General features: G+C 31.6%; 3 protein-coding genes and 1 long non-coding RNA gene across 4 annotated transcripts; 1 reads left to right on the forward strand and 3 right to left on the reverse strand.

Annotated features, from left to right (window-relative positions):
- On the reverse strand, nucleotides 1-1245 carry LOC109356243. The gene has a single exon (XM_019599575.1). The coding sequence runs from the start codon at nucleotides 1243-1245 to the stop codon at nucleotides 1-3; it is 1245 nt and encodes a 414-aa protein (XP_019455120.1).
- LOC109355812 (3-oxoacyl-[acyl-carrier-protein] reductase FabG-like) lies at nucleotides 3938-6588 on the reverse strand. The gene is made up of 3 exons (XM_019599036.1): nucleotides 6189-6588; nucleotides 4815-5044; nucleotides 3938-4275 (listed from the first exon to the last, which is right to left on the reverse strand). The coding sequence occupies exons 1-3, from the start codon at nucleotides 6541-6543 to the stop codon at nucleotides 3997-3999; spliced, it is 864 nt and encodes a 287-aa protein (XP_019454581.1). The 5' UTR covers nucleotides 6544-6588; the 3' UTR covers nucleotides 3938-3996.
- On the reverse strand, nucleotides 11131-13031 carry LOC109357230 (F-box/LRR-repeat protein 2-like). Its single transcript, XM_019601035.1, has one exon. The coding sequence runs from the start codon at nucleotides 13008-13010 to the stop codon at nucleotides 11265-11267; it is 1746 nt and encodes a 581-aa protein (XP_019456580.1). The 5' UTR covers nucleotides 13011-13031; the 3' UTR covers nucleotides 11131-11264.
- On the forward strand, nucleotides 13058-13768 carry LOC109357231. The gene is made up of 2 exons (XR_002108838.1): nucleotides 13058-13178; nucleotides 13290-13768. It is a non-coding gene; the product is annotated as an uncharacterized LOC109357231 (long non-coding RNA).

Raw genomic sequence — 17743 nt, forward strand, 5'->3', positions numbered from 1 at the left:
TCATATATGGTCAGTTGCTCCACTGTCCAATATCCATGTCATCTTTGAGTTTACAGAAATACCTGGTGGCTCCATATTGTCATAGGATGTAGAGGCAGCAGATATCATGTTGTTAGTGTCTCCAGATGTCCCATTCTCTTTATGAGTCGATGCATACTTCATGGAATTTCCTTGTTGAAGCATGTTGATAAGTCCCTGATATTGTTGATGGCTCAATCCATGTATGGTGTCTTCTTGTTCTATTCTTTCATGATTCCTCTGTTGTTCATTCTTGCAAGGATTGTTAGCATCATCCTCATCAGTTTTTATGGAATTGATTTGTTCTCCCCTTGTGAATTGGAAGTTGGGTGGAAAGACATGTAGCTTATAACATACTTCACTTGTGTGGCCATTCTTTTTGCAATGAGTGCAGAATTTCCCACCATTTGATCCTTTATTCCATGACCCTTTTCCAAATGAATTACTACTCGAGCCTCTTCCAAATCCTCTGTTTGGGATTGTACCTCTATTTGAAAAACCTCCTCTTCTCCAAGGTCCTCCTACTGTCATTATTTTGGGGTCAGGTTCTTGGCCACATATATGTCCCTCCTGTTGAGTTACCAGAGAGAGGACTTTACTCATGTTTGGCAAAGGCTCGAGCAGCATAATTTGTGATATGACTGATCCATATGCATCATTGAGGCCTTTAAGAAATCTAATGACCTTATCCTCGATTCTACATTTCTTGATTCCAGGTAGAGCAATACAGGTATACTTAGGTGGAGGCCTAAAATTGTCCAATTCATCCCATAATATCTTTAATTGGGTGAAGTAATCTGATATGCTCAACTCACCCTGTCTAAAATTTGCAATGGATTCTTGTAGCTCTGCAATTCTGAAAAGATTTCCTTGGGAAAATCTTTCCTCTAATTCTTCCCAAACCTCATATGCCTTATCGATCCAGAGGATACTCTGTGATATAGAAGGAGATACTGATCTATTGATCCAAGAAATGACGATATTGTTGGCTCTTTCCCATGCTGGATACATAGGGTCTGTTTTAGGTGGCATGAGTATGGATCCATCTATAAATGGAAGCTTTTGCTTGGTGTTAAGGCTCACTTTCATGGCTCTTGCCCATTGGTGATAGTTTTTGCCATTTAATACTGGTGACACTAGAGCAATTCCTGGACTTTCTGATGGATGGACAATATAAGGGGAGATGCTATCTTGCAGTGACTCGGCTGTTGAATTTGTTGATGCCATTGAGGGATTGGTTGAAGACATTGAATGTAGCAGAGCTCTTCTAAGAAGAGCTCTGATACCATAATAGAATTTGAATGTCTCTTGCACAAAGGGATTGAAGAACTCTTTCAAGGAATTCTAATGCACAAGATAAAGAATATCTCAGGACTTTTATTGATTATTTTAATTTGATTACTTTACAAGAAGAGAATAGAATTCTATTTATAGAATTCAATAACAAACTCTTACTTAACTAACAAACTAATTGTATTTAATTAAGCACATGCTAAAATAGAATATTTGTTGCTTGGTCAATAAGTTAACCAATTTCTCCTAGCCCATATTGCTTGGGCCAGATTGATCCAGCAAGCTGATGTATGATCTGATGCAGAGCCAAGATTTCCTGATGCATGGCCAAGAGTGGTTGGGGCACCTGGTACATGACTTGATGTGCATGGTGCGCCTTGTGCGTCTGGTGCGTGACTTGGTGCGCCTTGTGCGCCTGGTGCGTGGCTTGGTGCGCCTTGTGCGTGACTTGATGCGCCTTGTGCGCCTGGTGCACTGCCTGATGCGCCTTGTGCGTCTGGTGCGCCTGGTGTACTGTCTGATGCGCCTTGTCACTGCCTGATGCACCTGGTGCGTGGTCTGGCTGAGTCTGCTCATGCTGATCTGATGTGTGGCCTAGCTGAGTCTGCCCATGCTGATCTGATGCAGCTATTGATGTGTGGTCAGTATGATCATTGGCTAATAAGAGTAGCCTATGTTCTTGAGTTCCGAGAGTATCCTACTCATTCTAAATGTTTGTGATCATTGTGTTCATCCTTTATTAACAAAATTTGCATTCTTTTTCTTTATTACCATGATAAGAGTCATACCTCTATTCTTACTACATAGTATTCAACAAGTAAAGATCCACATGAACATCTAATTTAGTCTAACCATTTTTTAACAAAATAAAAAACATAAAAAATAAAAACAACAAAAATTGCTAAAATTGCATTTTTAGATTAACCAAACGATATTTATCTATATTCGAATTTTCGAATCTTAACTATGAATCAATTAATTGTCAGCAATTTAATTTCAAGAAAAACACAATTAGCGGTTATATTTTTAATTAAACTTTATAATTATATGGTGGCTACAAAATTCAAGAAAAAAGAGTTACATTTTTTAATTTCAGATGTGGCATACGTTACAAAATACGATACAGTGACTACCACAACCACATCACACCATAATTCACAGTGTGATTTTGAATCACAATGATGTAGTCATATTGGACTGCAACGTAATTGTACCAAACCATAACATAACCGCATCGAAACACATTTGGACTGAATTGAATTCAAAAATATTTTTTTAATCATAAAATAATTCACACTCCAATGGCCACAATCTGCATTGCAACAAACGCAATTGCAACAACTACAATATTATCATAATCACGACCGAATCCACAATTTAAAACATTGGTGTTATAACATCAACCACATCATTATCAACACATTACAACCACATTATGCTTTGTGGGTTAAGATTATAGATTCTATTATTTTAGGTTTTGTTTGGAAGTTATGATGAAAAGAGAATGAGAGAGTTCAAAAGGCTAGGAGGGGAGAAAAGGAAGGGGAAAGGAATGTACTCTCTCCTTTGTTTGGGAATAATATGAAATTTAGGTGGAACAGAAAAAACTAATAATAATATAAGAATAATTTTTATTTTTCCTTAAAAATATAATTAACAATGAGAAATATATAACAATATTTAATTATATAACTTTACTAAAAATATCCACCTATTTTTTTCATTTTGTCTATGCAAAAACCTCAAATTGAGCGAACTTTATAAATACACTTGATCGATTTGGGAACTCTCCAAAACCTTCTAATTTCCTTCATCCACGAATAAGGGGAAATCATTCTAAAACTTTCGTTTCCTTCCAAAATCATACACCAAAACACAAAGTCTTATAAATTAAATCAAGGATTAAGGCTTCTTTTTTTTTTTTTTTGCAGCTGGCTCAATTTGGTGGAATAAAAGTATTTGAACCAGTTGACTGAGAGAGATTGGTTTCTGGAAGGGATCAGGAAAGGGGTTTGGAATGGAAAAAGTGCAGATTTTTGGTGTGATAATTGGTTTGGGGATGGTCTGATTAATATGATTTTCCCCAGCTTTTTTCAATCTCAGTTTGCAAAAAGCAGCTTATCTTTTATGCGGGTCATTTCAGCTGGTCTTGGAATTTCAAGTGGCCCATGAATTTGTTCATTTGGAAGCATTATCATAGTTACATGGTACACGCTATTCTATAATGTCGGTCATTTTTACATTATTATTATAAAACTCTTTATGATAAACCTGGTAAGTTGAATTTAGTATGCAGTACATAAGATAAAAGGGACACTTCGTATCAAAACAATTAATTTGCACATACTTACAATTCTAAGAATCAATTGTGATAAGATGATAGCTCCTAATATTTTGCAGCACACCTTCAACCCATAATTGTTCTTTTCTATACTTTAATAAAAGAACACCTTGATTTACAAGTTACAATTGCTATAACATCACAAAACCCCTTTGTTTTTTCTATTGCATAGTTGCATTGAAGAAATGCTTATGCATCAAAACATAACACAGACAATATATATCCATAAATGTTAAATTTAGATTTAGAGTTAGAAGTAAAATACCTTGAGTTACTTTTGATATAAAGACATGAGAACTTCATAACAGTCTTAAATCAACTTCAACCCACAATGTATACATTACTCAGAGAGAGGAATAGATAGGCACTCCAGGTAAGGTGGTACCAGCATCAACAATAAAATTGTTGCCGGAAATATATTCAGAAGAATCATGAATTAAGTAACGAACTAGTGATGTTAATGCAGGATCTGAAGTGCCAAAATTTCTCAAAGGTACTGTCTTTAATGCCACATTATTCAACCAATCTTTCTCCATTAATTTTTCAGTGATTTCGGACTTGAAAAGACCAGGTGAAATGGAATTCACTCTAATTTTGTGTGCTCCAAACTCTAGTGCCATGCCCTGTCAAATATCATTAGGCAAAGTAAATGATAAAACATTCTTTAATCATTTTCAACTAAATCATAAAATCTACAACACATCTAATTTCATGAGTATCAAAATGGCATACAAGAAATTAGAGCACAAAGCTATAACATCCAAACCATGAACTGAATATTGTAATATGGGAAATTGGGAACACATAAACCTCCTGGGAATGTGAAAATTATATCTTATTTATTCCTTATTTATCCTTATCTATTGTGATTTTATTTAATCTTTATTGAATTAACACTTAGTTCTTATTAAACGTGAATTATCTTCTATTTTGCATGATGGTGGTGGCACACTTTACTAGAGAATGAGATAAAGTGATGATAATGCAAGGTTGAATTGGATTTAATATGATGGATTTAATACATTTCCTGTATTGGTATAGAACATTAGTTCCTAAAAGGAGGACAAGTTATCAACAAATCCAAACAAAAATTCATATAAGGTAATTTTGAAGTTGATATTGTATTTAAAGCTGAGATAAGTCACCAGTTAAATAAATTTACCTTTGTTAGCGAATTGACACCAGCTTTTGAAGGTGAATATGCATTACATCCAGGCAAGTGCCCCCTATTTAAACCAGCAATTGATGCAATATTGATTACTGCTCCTTTTCTCTGTGCATGGCGCATGTGTATGCATACATACTTCGACACCAACCATGTACCAGTTAAGTTTGTTCTGAACACTTCATTCCATTCTTCCTCAGACAAGTCCAAGGTGGATTTCACTTTTCCTACACAGCACAAGAATCAGGAAATTTAACAACTTTTAGCAAGCAAATACCAGTTTCACTTAGTTTTAAACCAAGATTTAAGATCAATGAGAAAAGGGTAAGTTTGGCGCAATAGTAAAATTGTCATGAAATCAAAAATTCAAATATGAAAACAGTCTATTGGATTGCAAGGATAAAACTTCATAGTACCTGCGGTACCCACATATTTATAAATTTATTTTTTATTTAAATAATTTATATATACTATATTATATTTTATTTATTGTTGTATTATTTTATAATGAGTTCTAGTTATTAAAATATATGATAAATTTAACATGTAGATAAGTTTTATTATTCATGTAATAATTATTTTATATGTTTTGATTATTATAAATTATATAAATATATATTGAATTTAAAAAATACGTGGGGTACCCACAAATATCCACTATCCGTGTGGGTACCCATAAATAGTATGGGTATGAGTATGAGAAATCCTCCCCGTTGCCATCCCTAACTATATGTAACTTCTAATTTGAGAGTTGGTATTTAGTTTCTTCAAAAGGAACTAGATTGTAGCCATTAGACTAAATAAATAAACATCTCGTCCATCCAAATTTGATTGGAATATGTTAACGTCCGGAAATAATTCATTGGACCTTCAACCATGTGATTTTTTGAAAAGAAAAACTATTATATTCACTTGCATAAGTTGTAAATTAGAATCATACCTTCCATATGAAAATAAGCTACGCCTACATATTTTAATAAGTTACAAGTTCTCATATTTAATAAACTACTTCAAAAAATTGCAAGTTACAAGTTATTTCATTTTACACCTTATAGCTAGTTATACATCAGCTAATTTAGTGAAATTGTTTTGACTCATTCAGCGAACTTATCACATGTTAGTAAGTACAATCTTTTTCGCTTCATTCTTTAAATCATTCACCCTAATCATCCGACAAACTTCAGTTTAGCTTATCAACTAATTGTGTCGAATAGAATCTACATATTTATAAAAAGTTGGACTCTTCTATACTAACCAAGAGGATCTAAATTCATGTATAAACAAAACAAAAAATGAAATAAGAAAAAGTTTTCACAAACAAAACTCGCAGTAAAATAATCATCCCAAAGTAGAAAAAGAAAATGAAGTTACCTCTAACACCAGCATTGTTAATCAACACATCAATGTGACCAAACGCATTCCATGCCTTCTGCACGCACTTTTCAATCACAGATTCATCCGCGGCAACGTCGAGTTCCACCGCAACAGCACGTAGAATTCCGCCACCGTCACCGGCCTCCGGCAACGGCGGATTCATCCGATTGATTTCATCACAGAGTGATCTGAGGCGATCTACACGGCGAGCGGAAGCGATGATTCTGCAGCCAGCTCGTGCGAGGTCGATGCAGAATTCACTGCCGAGGCCGGAGGAAGCGCCGGTGACGAGAATCACTTTTCCGGCGAGGTTGTGCCATGGCTCCAGGTGGCGTGAAACTTGTGAAGCCATTGGTTTATTGAATGTGTGAAAGGAAAGATTATGGTTTGTTATTTATAGAGGGAAAAAATGATACATGGAAAGAAACAAAGAAACTAGGAGATCTCAAAATTTTGTATCCTTATTTTAAAATATAATTTTTTGTTTCTAAAATGTTGTTCGATCACTAAAATCATGATATATATCATATTTAAATATTTTTAATAAAAATATTTTTAAAATTATACAAAATAGTATACATGTCATATTTTTACTAGCTGAATTAGATAAATTATCTTATTATATGAGAATATATTTTATTATCTTATTTGAATATACTTTTTGTAGAGCTAAGAATATTCCTTAAGATGAATCTTTTTAGTGATGTGGGACTCCTCCATATTGTCGCTTCTAATAATTAAATCATAATCGTTTAGTCTACATGATTATAAAGAGAAAATATACACTGATAATATAAGAGTTTTTTACATTGTCTTTATAATATTCATCGCTCATTTTTAATCATCATTGACTTCTCAAAAAAAATAATTCAAATAAATGATAAATATTATACTAACTATATATAAATCTTTATAATGTGAGTTATGAATATTAGAGTTTAAAATCCATGCGGTGTAAAATTTTTACACTGTCAGCATATCATCCATCATTGATTAGTCATATATTTTTGTTTGAAAGTCAATGATAACTAACATATAAATAGTAACAGTATAAAAAACATGTTAGTATATATATATATATATATATATATTAAATACAAAATATTATAGTTATATCTAAAAGGAACTTACATTACATTTAAAGCAATCTATGTCACCTTGATAAAAAAGGCTTTTATTTCTTTTTATATTGTTTTCCACTAGTAGTAATCATTAAATGTTGTTGATAGAAACGTGGAAGAGTGGGTTTAATAATAATTAATAAGCCTGATATGAGACAGAGGTAATGTCACGTGAGTACTTTATCTGTCGCAATCATTTCAAAGGATATTTATATGAGAAAAATATATAAAAATTAATATTGTAAAAGTTTTTTACACTATTACTTATCATTTACCATTTCTTTTTAATTATCATTATTTCTTAAATAAAATTTATATGAACAAATAACAAATAATACATTGATTATATATAAATCTGTATACTATTATTATATAGATACTACACTTTATTTATATTGATCTTTTCTTTTCAATTTTTAGACATTAGAAGCCGTGGTGGATTATGGACCCAAGGATTTGAATACAAGTCGCTTTAATGAATAAAACAAAATGTATCATAATAGAATCAATGGGATGATAGAGGTGGCATTTTATAGTGATAAGAAAATCTTAAACTATATATTTTGCAAGTAGTTACATGAAGTATATATTCTTCTAAATTAGTTATTAAATTAATTGGTAATGAAATTAGTCACTCCATAAAAATAATGTTGAATTAAAAATAAATAAAAAATTCTAAGATATGCACTTCGTTTTAACTTCCATCATTATATCATTATTATTATATATATTGTATTAATCATTTTAATTCAAAAATTACTTATTTTTAATCAATTTTGTATTTTCACCACAACTTTAAAGCATTGGACAACTTGCACCATTGCTTGTTATTGTGATTGTTGGAAGTAAGAATGCATTGATTTCATTGTTGTGGTATTGCTATTTAACAAAATATTTATACAATGACTAATTTCATTAATTAACAAATTTTAAGGAATAATTAAGAATATAGTTCATAATAACTGGACTTTATTCACTTTCCTCAATTTTATATAACTACAAATCCACACAATATTCAATAAGATTAAGAGAAAAAATTATGCATAATAATGTATGAATTTAATATATTATTATTGTATGATTCATCATTTATTTTTAATTATCATTAATTTTTTTTAAAATTGATATAAATAAATAATATATAATGTAATAATTATATATAAATTTTTACATTAATAATACGTAAATATAACATTCCAAAATTAATTAATATATAGAATTATATTTTTCATGGTGTAGAGATGCACACCTTAGAAGTGGATCCACTGGTGATTAGAAGTTATTTCCAAATTTGTCCATGACCATTAAAAAACGTTAAAATAAGGATTGAAAACACAAGTGAACAACATGTGTCGATTAAAGTAACCAATAGTGTTGAGTCTTGAGCATTTATCACTTTTTCTGCAACTTCTGATTACTGTCACTTCTCTCATATAGTTTTCAATTCATTCAATCACGCTTTTCCTTTTTCAGTTCTCTAGTAAATATATATAACATTGAAATATCGAAATAGCAAAACCCATCGATTCCCTATACTTTTGCTTAACGAATTGGTTTGCTTTTGTTTTCTTTTCATTATTAATCATTAATAATATAGTAAACCTGATAAGATGTGCAACATACGATAAAAAAATATACCGAGAATACATGAGTTTTATATATTGTCATTATATAATTTATTATTTATGTTTTATTATCACTCTTCAAAAAATACAAATAAATAGTAGATGATATAGTGTATAAATTTTTACACTAATTACATAATATTACAAAAAAAGTATAAAAAGAATATTTTTCAACCTATGATTGGTGCGGTAGCAGCATTTATAGTACAACAATAATTACATCTTAATCTCAACAAATAAAATCGACTATATAAATTTAACGACATGATGATAAAAAGTAATGTTGCTGGTAAGGATGTGCAATAACTCATATAGGTGGGGTTGTTGCAATGGAATTTAATGTGGTTGAGATTTAATTCACATGGTTATTAATATGATATGGGAACAAGTGAGATTCTTTATTGTAGCAGTAATGGCCTTATTTAAGTGGTAGGTTGGTCTGGTTATTTGTATTTTTTGCTGTTTGAATTTTATATGTATCTACTTTCTATTAATAGATTTAACTTTTCCTGATAAAAAAATTCATTTTGAGAAATACTTTGAAAAAGATTTAATCATATAATAGACTTTTATGCTAGAATTATGATGATTTAAATTTATTATAATTTGATTAAATGTTTTTTATTTAGATTGATGTGATTTTTTTGGTTTCCCACATGTATCCTCACACCGGAGACAATCATGTCCTAGCCGGGAACATCCGCATGTATGTGAGACTAACTCTCATAGCGGATATTTTTTCCATCCATAAGACTCAAACCAGAGACATTACTTAAAATAAATTAAACATGTACTACTTGAACCAATACCCATCGGTAGATTGATGTGATTTGATTATAATTAATAACTTAGAATTTGTTTGGTAATTAGGTTATTTACTGATTATGTATTTGCCCTACAAATAGGTTCATATAATATCACAACATAATACAAGTATACAACATATCAATATGTGGAAGAGGAAATTAGAACAAAAAAATATGTGAGAAAAAAAATGAAAGAATTAAAGATGTAAGAATTCGAGTAGAATTTGATATTATTTCGTATAATAGTAAAAGAAGAAAAACACAAGAGAAATAATTGATTTCTTCTCTCTTCTTTATAGAAAATGAGAAGATAGATAATGTTATATATACAATGTCAAAAGTGTCCCTAAAACAAAAGAGAAAATAAAAATATAATTAACTATCAAATAATATTTTTTAATTTATTGTATACTATATTATTTATATTAATAAACTTAAGTGTTGATTTTTGGTTAATAATTTTTACATACATTTTAATAATTCTAACTTTTTATCATATATATATATAAGTAAGTGCCCTAAATCAAGTGTATAAATCTGTTGTAGCTTTTATATATATATATATATATTTAATTTTAATTTTTTACATATTGAATATTATATGTTGAATATAATTTTTTTAACACAATATTATATATGTAATTTTGCCTTATTGTAGAAATTTGTATATGTTAATAAATAAATGAATATAGGGACAAATTTGTTAAGTGTGCCATTTCTCACCATTTTCTTCTCAAAGTTGAGGAGAAATAATTTTCAAGGGACCCATTGATTTTTTCTCTATCTCCTCTATTTCTCTCCTCAAACAAATGAGGTAGAGTAAGAATCTCTATTGAATCACCCTTTTCTTTCTTTCCTCTAAAACTCGCCTCTGAGTGTTAGAGTTTTATTTTGCTCTTTGAACCAACAATAACGTGACATTGATTCACCCTTCATAGTGTTTTATTTAGGTCCTTATATGAAGAATTCCTATGAAATCCATAGTCTTTGAAAGGTACCAGAAATGTAGATATAAGTAGTCTTACCTTATAAGTGGAGAGACTTTTTAGAATTTGAACTTGTAAACTCATAACGATAACATCATAAAATGGGGAGCACATCTACTGTCCCATAATGTGTGTCACTCTATGTGTCAGTGATTATGATTGGTTGAAAAAATATATTTAAATTAAAATTTTAATAATTAATCATATCACCAATCACAAGTAGCGGCACATGAAGTACTCCATTGTTTTAGATAGCACATGTCTACCCCATAAAATGTACAGTGAAATCATTTCCAATAATATAGAAGAATCCAATCAATATAACACTCCACTGCTTACAATGTATACATTGTTTCCATAAAAATGGGTTACAAGTCACTTATACAAACAAAAAACAACTCATAAGCAAATGCATCAAATGCACATTGATATTAATATAATTTGTAATTTCATTACCCAAAGAAGTAACTGAAAACATGAAAACATCACACATTTCTGATTCTGACAACATTTCTAAAACCTTATACCTTACATACTAGGTAACAGAACATCCATGGCGCAAGAAGAGTTCTTTTTGGCTCTCGGTAGGACGAAAAGGAGGCGGGGCCGATATCTTCCTCAAAGATGGCCTTGAAAATACCATCCAAGCAACAATATCAGCAGATACTTTATAACAACCCTTCAAATTTATTGTTCTCAATTGTATGCAATTTTCTACCACCTTTTTCACTCCCTTGTCTGTGATCTCTGAACAATTTTCCATATTCATGTATAATAACCCGCAACAACGCTTCGATATTACCAAGAGAGCGTCATCATCAACTCCCGACCGTGACAAGGTCAAGTCCTCCAATTTCAGAGCTTCGAAGTTCATCCCGGATAGCTTCTTCACTTGTAAACAGGAAGCGAAGTTTAAATATGTGATCTTACAACATCTTTTTAAAATTTCAACAACACCAACTTCGGAGATGCCCCAACAAGAGCTTAGATCAAGCAATTGCAAATTGGGACAAATCGATGCAAATCTTTTAACACTTTCATCCCTTAACTTCGAACAATTAGCCAAACGTAGAGACTTCATTTGAGAATGTACAACAGTAAAATCCATAAGAGAATTCTCTATCACATTTTCCCCAATGGATGTTTCCTCCATTGTGACCTCATTAAGCAAAGGACAATTCCTTATGAGTGCAAAGAAGCTTGAATTGGTGAGCATCCTACAACCACTAAGGTATATATACATCAAATTACTGAGAAACACAGATAACTCACTCATAAGCTTATCATCAAGAAACTCGGCATCCATCAGATCCAAGTGTTCGATAACTTGACATTTTGACAACAAGCAAGAGATTCCAGCAAAACTATAATTGGAGCAACCTCGGAGAATAAGCTTCCTCAAGGGAAGGCCTGCCTCGGCAATAGAGAAGAGTAACTCATCCGATATACATGAATATGTCAGATCTATACATGTCAAGCTTTTCAAACTGACCAAGGAGCCAATGAATTCTGAAGCAATGTTGGCTCTTCCAAAATTGCTAACAGATAAAGAAGTCAAATTGGGTCTCTCCCAGAACGCAGAAGCAATACCAACTTGACTTACAAAGTCACAACCAAAGATTTGGACTTGTTCGAGAAACTCACAATTTTTGCAAAGATTCAAAAGTGATGAGTCGTTAATAAAGTAATTACCCGAGAGATTAACCATGCGGAGTTTGGGAAGTGCCAAGGACAACAGCTTAATGCCAAAATCAGACACGGGACCAGTGAGATTGTCAAAATTTTTGTAGTCAATTATGAAGATTTTGTCAAGGTCTCTAGGGAAACTAATGTCGAGTTCTTCGAGGAAGGGAAAACAATCAGCAATGAGAAGAAGATCGGCATTTGTCAAAGAACCCATGTTGGAGCAACTAAGAGACTTCAAAGTTTTAACCATTTTGCCCAAAGCTCGCAACCCATCAGCGGGAATTCTTGTGCTGTTGGAGATATTTAGAGAATTGAGGGCCAATGCTGATCGTGAGATTTTGTGGAGAAGCATATTGAGGTCACCGCTGAAGCATGTGAGGTCAAGAGATTGTAGCATGCGGAACCTTAGGAAGAGGTGATGGAGGTAGGGGAGAGTTGGGTGACAGATGGTGAGAGAGAATCGAAGGTGATTAGTGATGGAAAGGAATTGCTTGGAAACCAGGGAGACAGGTTCAAGGTAACGTTGGTGGCATTGGCTGAGGAATCTGAACACTGTTTCCCAGCATTCATCGGGTAATTGTAAGACTGCTGACATTGTTTATGGGATGAAAGTGAAACTTCGAGTACTCAGATTCACAAAATGGTTGGCATCATATGGGACAATATGAGAAATTGAGCATCGCAAGGTTGTGTATTCCAAAATTCTACTACCAAACTTTCAGCCTCGATAAAGTTTCAATCAACTAGAACAACGTGGCCTTCTGTGGTAACAATGCCACTTTCCTTTTGGTAGCATTGGATAATGTTCCATACAGTCTAGACCCAATGGAGAACCTTCAACTCCTACAATTCAGTGCCCCGATCAAGAAACGAGCTCAAAGCCTTATGCAGCGGCAGCTGCTCCCCTCTTCCTGGATGCAGCTTCCGTACCTGAGTCAAAATCCGCAAAAGGACCATTTTAACAATAACACACACAAGAAATACTACAAAACTGAAAGAAAATAAATAAATATCCGAAGTCTGTCCATGAGAAACATGGGTCTCAAAGTAAGTGGCTGAGAAATAAAAAATTCCAAAATGCTAGTCAAATTGGTATTTTTTTTCATGAGAAATTTGAAAACATATTAGACTCTATCAGGAACTACTTTGACCATCATCTTAGATTAATAGTTATTCCATGTTCGATCTCAACAGATTCCATTATTTTCACAACTATATTGGACTCCTCAATTAAGTCTTTTTCAACTCATGTTAGCAAACAGCATCTGCTTAAACTCGGAATACAAGATGAGTGATATCCCACTTACTCACATGAATATAATGCATCTTTACTGAGTGACTAACACAATTGTAGAAAATACATTTTTTTAAAAACCAAAGAGTCAGTAGTGGCAAATAGCAGCGCAACAGCAGAAAAACAGCCGCTCCAGAGCGAGAATTTCATGTTATGGTATCACATCCAACACAGCTTCTTAAAAGGCAATTCCGAGGAGAAAAGCAGAGGAAAAACCGCTACTCTCTTTTGATCTGAGCAAACTCCAGTGATTAAATATAAAGAAATACAGAGCCTAACCCAGTTTTACAAAAAAATTCAACTTCGCACAACTCCATTATTTGTAAAACTACATTGGACAACCCAATTACGTCTACTTTATCTCAAATACGGGATAACTAAACTATTCAAACTCATCAATATAAAAATCACTCACACTGACATCAATATAAAAGTGTCTATAAGAGCCTAAAACCCACATATACCAACATAAAAATCATTTACATAAGTAACTTGAACTCGGACACAAAACAAAAAGGAATCAAAAGGCATATGATTTGTTATAACAAGGAACTAGACGCTTACGCTTCCTGACGCGTGCAACAGGAAAAGCACAAGCCGAACAGCAACTCTTCTGAAGGCGAAAGCTGCAGCAGCCACACCTCACACACAGAGTCTGTGTCTTGTTCCTTCTCTTACTGAAACTTTCCGTTTCCTAACCCTGCAATCATTTTCACTCCTTAGTATAAAAACAACAAACATCAACGGAACCTTAATTTCACTACATGAGGTCAGCTAGTAGTAAAAATAAATAAACTCTATAAAATTAGAAGCTAAATGGCATCAGATAAGTAAAGTTTGTGGTCAGCACAGCCGATCGGTATATCAATAAGCAGTTTCAAAATAATCAACCGCCACCAACAGTGTGTAAGGTCTCACTGGGTCCATTCGTTATCGTAGTATGTCTAAGGTAAAATGTTCAGTTATTGTGAGCACGATACTTGCCGGAGGGGCAATCACAGATCTGAAAGGGATTAGCTCCTTACCGATAAGGTGAGAGCATACCCTTAATTACCCCAAAAAAATAATAATAAACTCCCATTTTTTTCCTCTTAGCATAGACACAAAGAGCACAAACGTGAACCAAATATAAAATTGTAAATTTCGATCTAAGTCTCGACACAACGATAAAATTGCTTGCCTTGTGATCCAGATGTCATGAATTCAAATTCTTAAAACAGTTTCTTCACTTACGAGAGTAAGGCTGTGTACATCTACCTCGATCCCTTCTACCATTTGCAATTTTGAAAAGGGTATTTGTGGTAGTGAATATATATAACAAATCTTTAAGAAAAATTACAAATTTATCAAATCAGCATCATCACATAAATGAATCACAGTTTCAACAAATTCCAGATTCAGATCTACAAGAATAGGAATGAGATTATGTTGGGAACCAAACAGAGAGAAGAGGGTTCAAACCTTTGAGGAAGAAGTTATCTGAAATTGTTGAAGATGCAAGTTGATTTTGAAAACGATGCCGTTTTGATGCTACTTTCAATCTTGCAATATGACCCACTGATACCTCAAAAGTTGGGCATTATATAAACTCTTCTTATATTTATTTTCATAAAATTTGAAATTGAATTTTCAAATTTCATAAATTTGAATTTTCAATATTTATTAGAGGGATGTTAAAATAAAAGTTTTGTATGTGTATCTAATGCCCTTATTTTCACGTTATTCCTTAAATCAATCATTACTCCCTTTATTGGAAATTATTTGAAATAAAAAGGAGTTTGTATTATATAATAATCTTGTGTATTATTTTTAATTTAATGTAAAAATAAATTTATTTTCAATGCATAGACTATTTTCATATTTGTGGTTCCTTAAAACAATTTTTAATTTACTCATTACAAGAAAAATAAGATAATTTGATTATGCAATATTCAATTAAATTATTTTTATTTTAAAATTAATGATGATTAATACACGAATGTTAAATGGAGTCGACAGTAAAAAAATATCATTTATTTTATCAATGTATAAATTATTTTCTCTATGTTGATATTTGCTATCCTTCAAATGCCCTTATTTTTTGAGCAAAGCCACTTATTTTATTTTAACTTAATCCTGTGGAAGAAAATAAGGAGATTTGATCATGTAATATTCATCTTCACAATAAATTATCTTGATTGTTTAAGGAATTACCTACATTGTTTAATAAATTATTTGAACTGTTTAAGTTTTCTAAGACTACAAGGGGATTTTTTTAAGGAATATAAAGCAAAGAATTAGCATTGGATAACTAAATCTAACATTATTCCATACATGAAAATATCATTTTCCACTATAAAATCATATTTTTTTCTTTCTTAAACAATGCTCTTATTTTTTTTGTTTCCACATTATCCTCGCACTAAAGACAATTATGTCCAAATCGGAAACATCCACGGGTAAGTGCAGCTAACTCTTCCAGCGGACATTTTTTCCATCCACAAGACTCAAACTCAAAACCTTGCTTAAAGGGAATCAAACATGTACTACTTAAACCAACACCCGTCAGTAAATAATGCTCTTATGATACTTGCAAACATTCCTCGGTCATAAAATATTTATCAAAAACACAATATTTAGAGATGTGAGAGAGACTCCTCTAGGGATTAACAATACTTTTGGAGTCTTGTAACGAATGGAGTTTTTATCTCTTCCAACAATTTCTTTAGACAAGAATTGAATAATTGTTAATATATTTAGGCAAATTTATGTATCAATTGTGTTGCATCTAGTTAATAATAAAGTATACTTATAATGTTTTTGAGTATCCTAGGGTCAAAGTTATTAGTGAATTTGACATCACATTAGCATTAACCCAATTTTAATTATGTTTTTTGTAAGTAGATGAATGAGATTAATAAGATGATAAATTTGTAGTTAGAATTTCATGCAATTAGTTTGAGTAACAAGCACGATTTTAAGTTAAAAATATCTTAAGAGTATTGATATTTTGGATAATTGCAAATATTTATAGTTGATGTGATTCCAATATGGTTCCGGTAATTCCTAAAACCTTGATAAATCTTCTTCTTAATAAGTCATGGAAGTATATTTAAAACCAGTACCTCTGCCTTTCACATCCTTTATATGGATGAAGATCATCTATTGTAAATGGTGTCCCACTTCATGTCTCAAGCTAATTATAATATTTATTTTATTACTTTTTATTTTTAAATTTTTTATTTTATCCACATATTAATATATGATTAGTTTGAGATAGAAAATAAGACACCATTGGACACAGGTTAATTCGTCCCCTATACATGATGTTTAAGGAAGGTCCATGTTCTTTTAACCATGACATTGCTCACTGTTGGTTAAACAACTCTTCTAGTCATTTTTGCTTGCTCTTATTTCTAGGGTAAGTTATTTTTAGTCTTTAAAGTCAAAGGGAGCATATCAGTTATGCCATTCAATATATTACTTATAATGATTGGTTGAAAAAAATTGTTAAGTTAAAAATTTGACAATTAAATATTTTTTAATTAATTAAAATAACTAACTGAAGTAACACAATATAACAAATTATGAGGAACTAAACTATTCCTAAATTTTTCCAAAAATAATTATTTTAACTCACATCTACTTTTTTAAAATTGAAGATAATTTACTTTTATGTTGGACTAAATTAGTACATGCTAAGAGTTTTTAAGATCATAATGGATCTCCATGAAAATGATTTGGTAAAAACTTATGATCAACCCACGTTTTGGTCATGGGGATCCTCAATCGATATTTTCTTAACAAATTGACATAAAATTTTAATAGATTCTTAGTCAAAAGTTTTTAATAGGGTATTTAGATTTAAAAATAATAAAAAACTTCGTACATTAAACAAAACTCAATTAAACTTCCACTAATTATATAATTTTTGCAATTAATCCTTACATTTGTGTCAGAAAGAACCTCTTTAAAAATTGTAATATGAAGACTTTAATTTAAAAAAGAAGAAAAAGAAAAATGGCATTATATTTATATATATATATATATATATA

Source organism: Lupinus angustifolius, chromosome LG09, assembly GCF_001865875.1.
Source record: "Lupinus angustifolius cultivar Tanjil chromosome LG09, LupAngTanjil_v1.0, whole genome shotgun sequence".
In the NCBI taxonomy this organism is placed as follows: Eukaryota; Viridiplantae; Streptophyta; class Magnoliopsida; order Fabales; family Fabaceae; genus Lupinus; species Lupinus angustifolius.

What these genes read in the sequence shown, in the direction of transcription:
- LOC109356243 (XM_019599575.1), bottom strand. Translation starts at nt 1,245, where the DNA reads ATGGCATCAACAAATTCAACAGCCGAGTCACTGCAAGATAGCATCTCC.
- LOC109355812 (XM_019599036.1), bottom strand. Translation starts at nt 6,543, where the DNA reads ATGGCTTCACAAGTTTCACGCCACCTGGAGCCATGGCACAACCTCGCC. An exon ending in TAACAATGCTGGTGTTAGAG is followed by an intron (nt 5,045 to 6,188) that starts GTAACTTCATTT and finishes TGTGCTGTGTAG; the next exon opens with GAAAAGTGAAATCCACCTTG. An exon ending in GTGTCAATTCGCTAACAAAG is followed by an intron (nt 4,276 to 4,814) that starts GTAAATTTATTT and finishes GATATTTGACAG; the next exon opens with GGCATGGCACTAGAGTTTGG.
- LOC109357230 (XM_019601035.1), bottom strand. Translation starts at nt 13,010, where the DNA reads ATGTCAGCAGTCTTACAATTACCCGATGAATGCTGGGAAACAGTGTTC.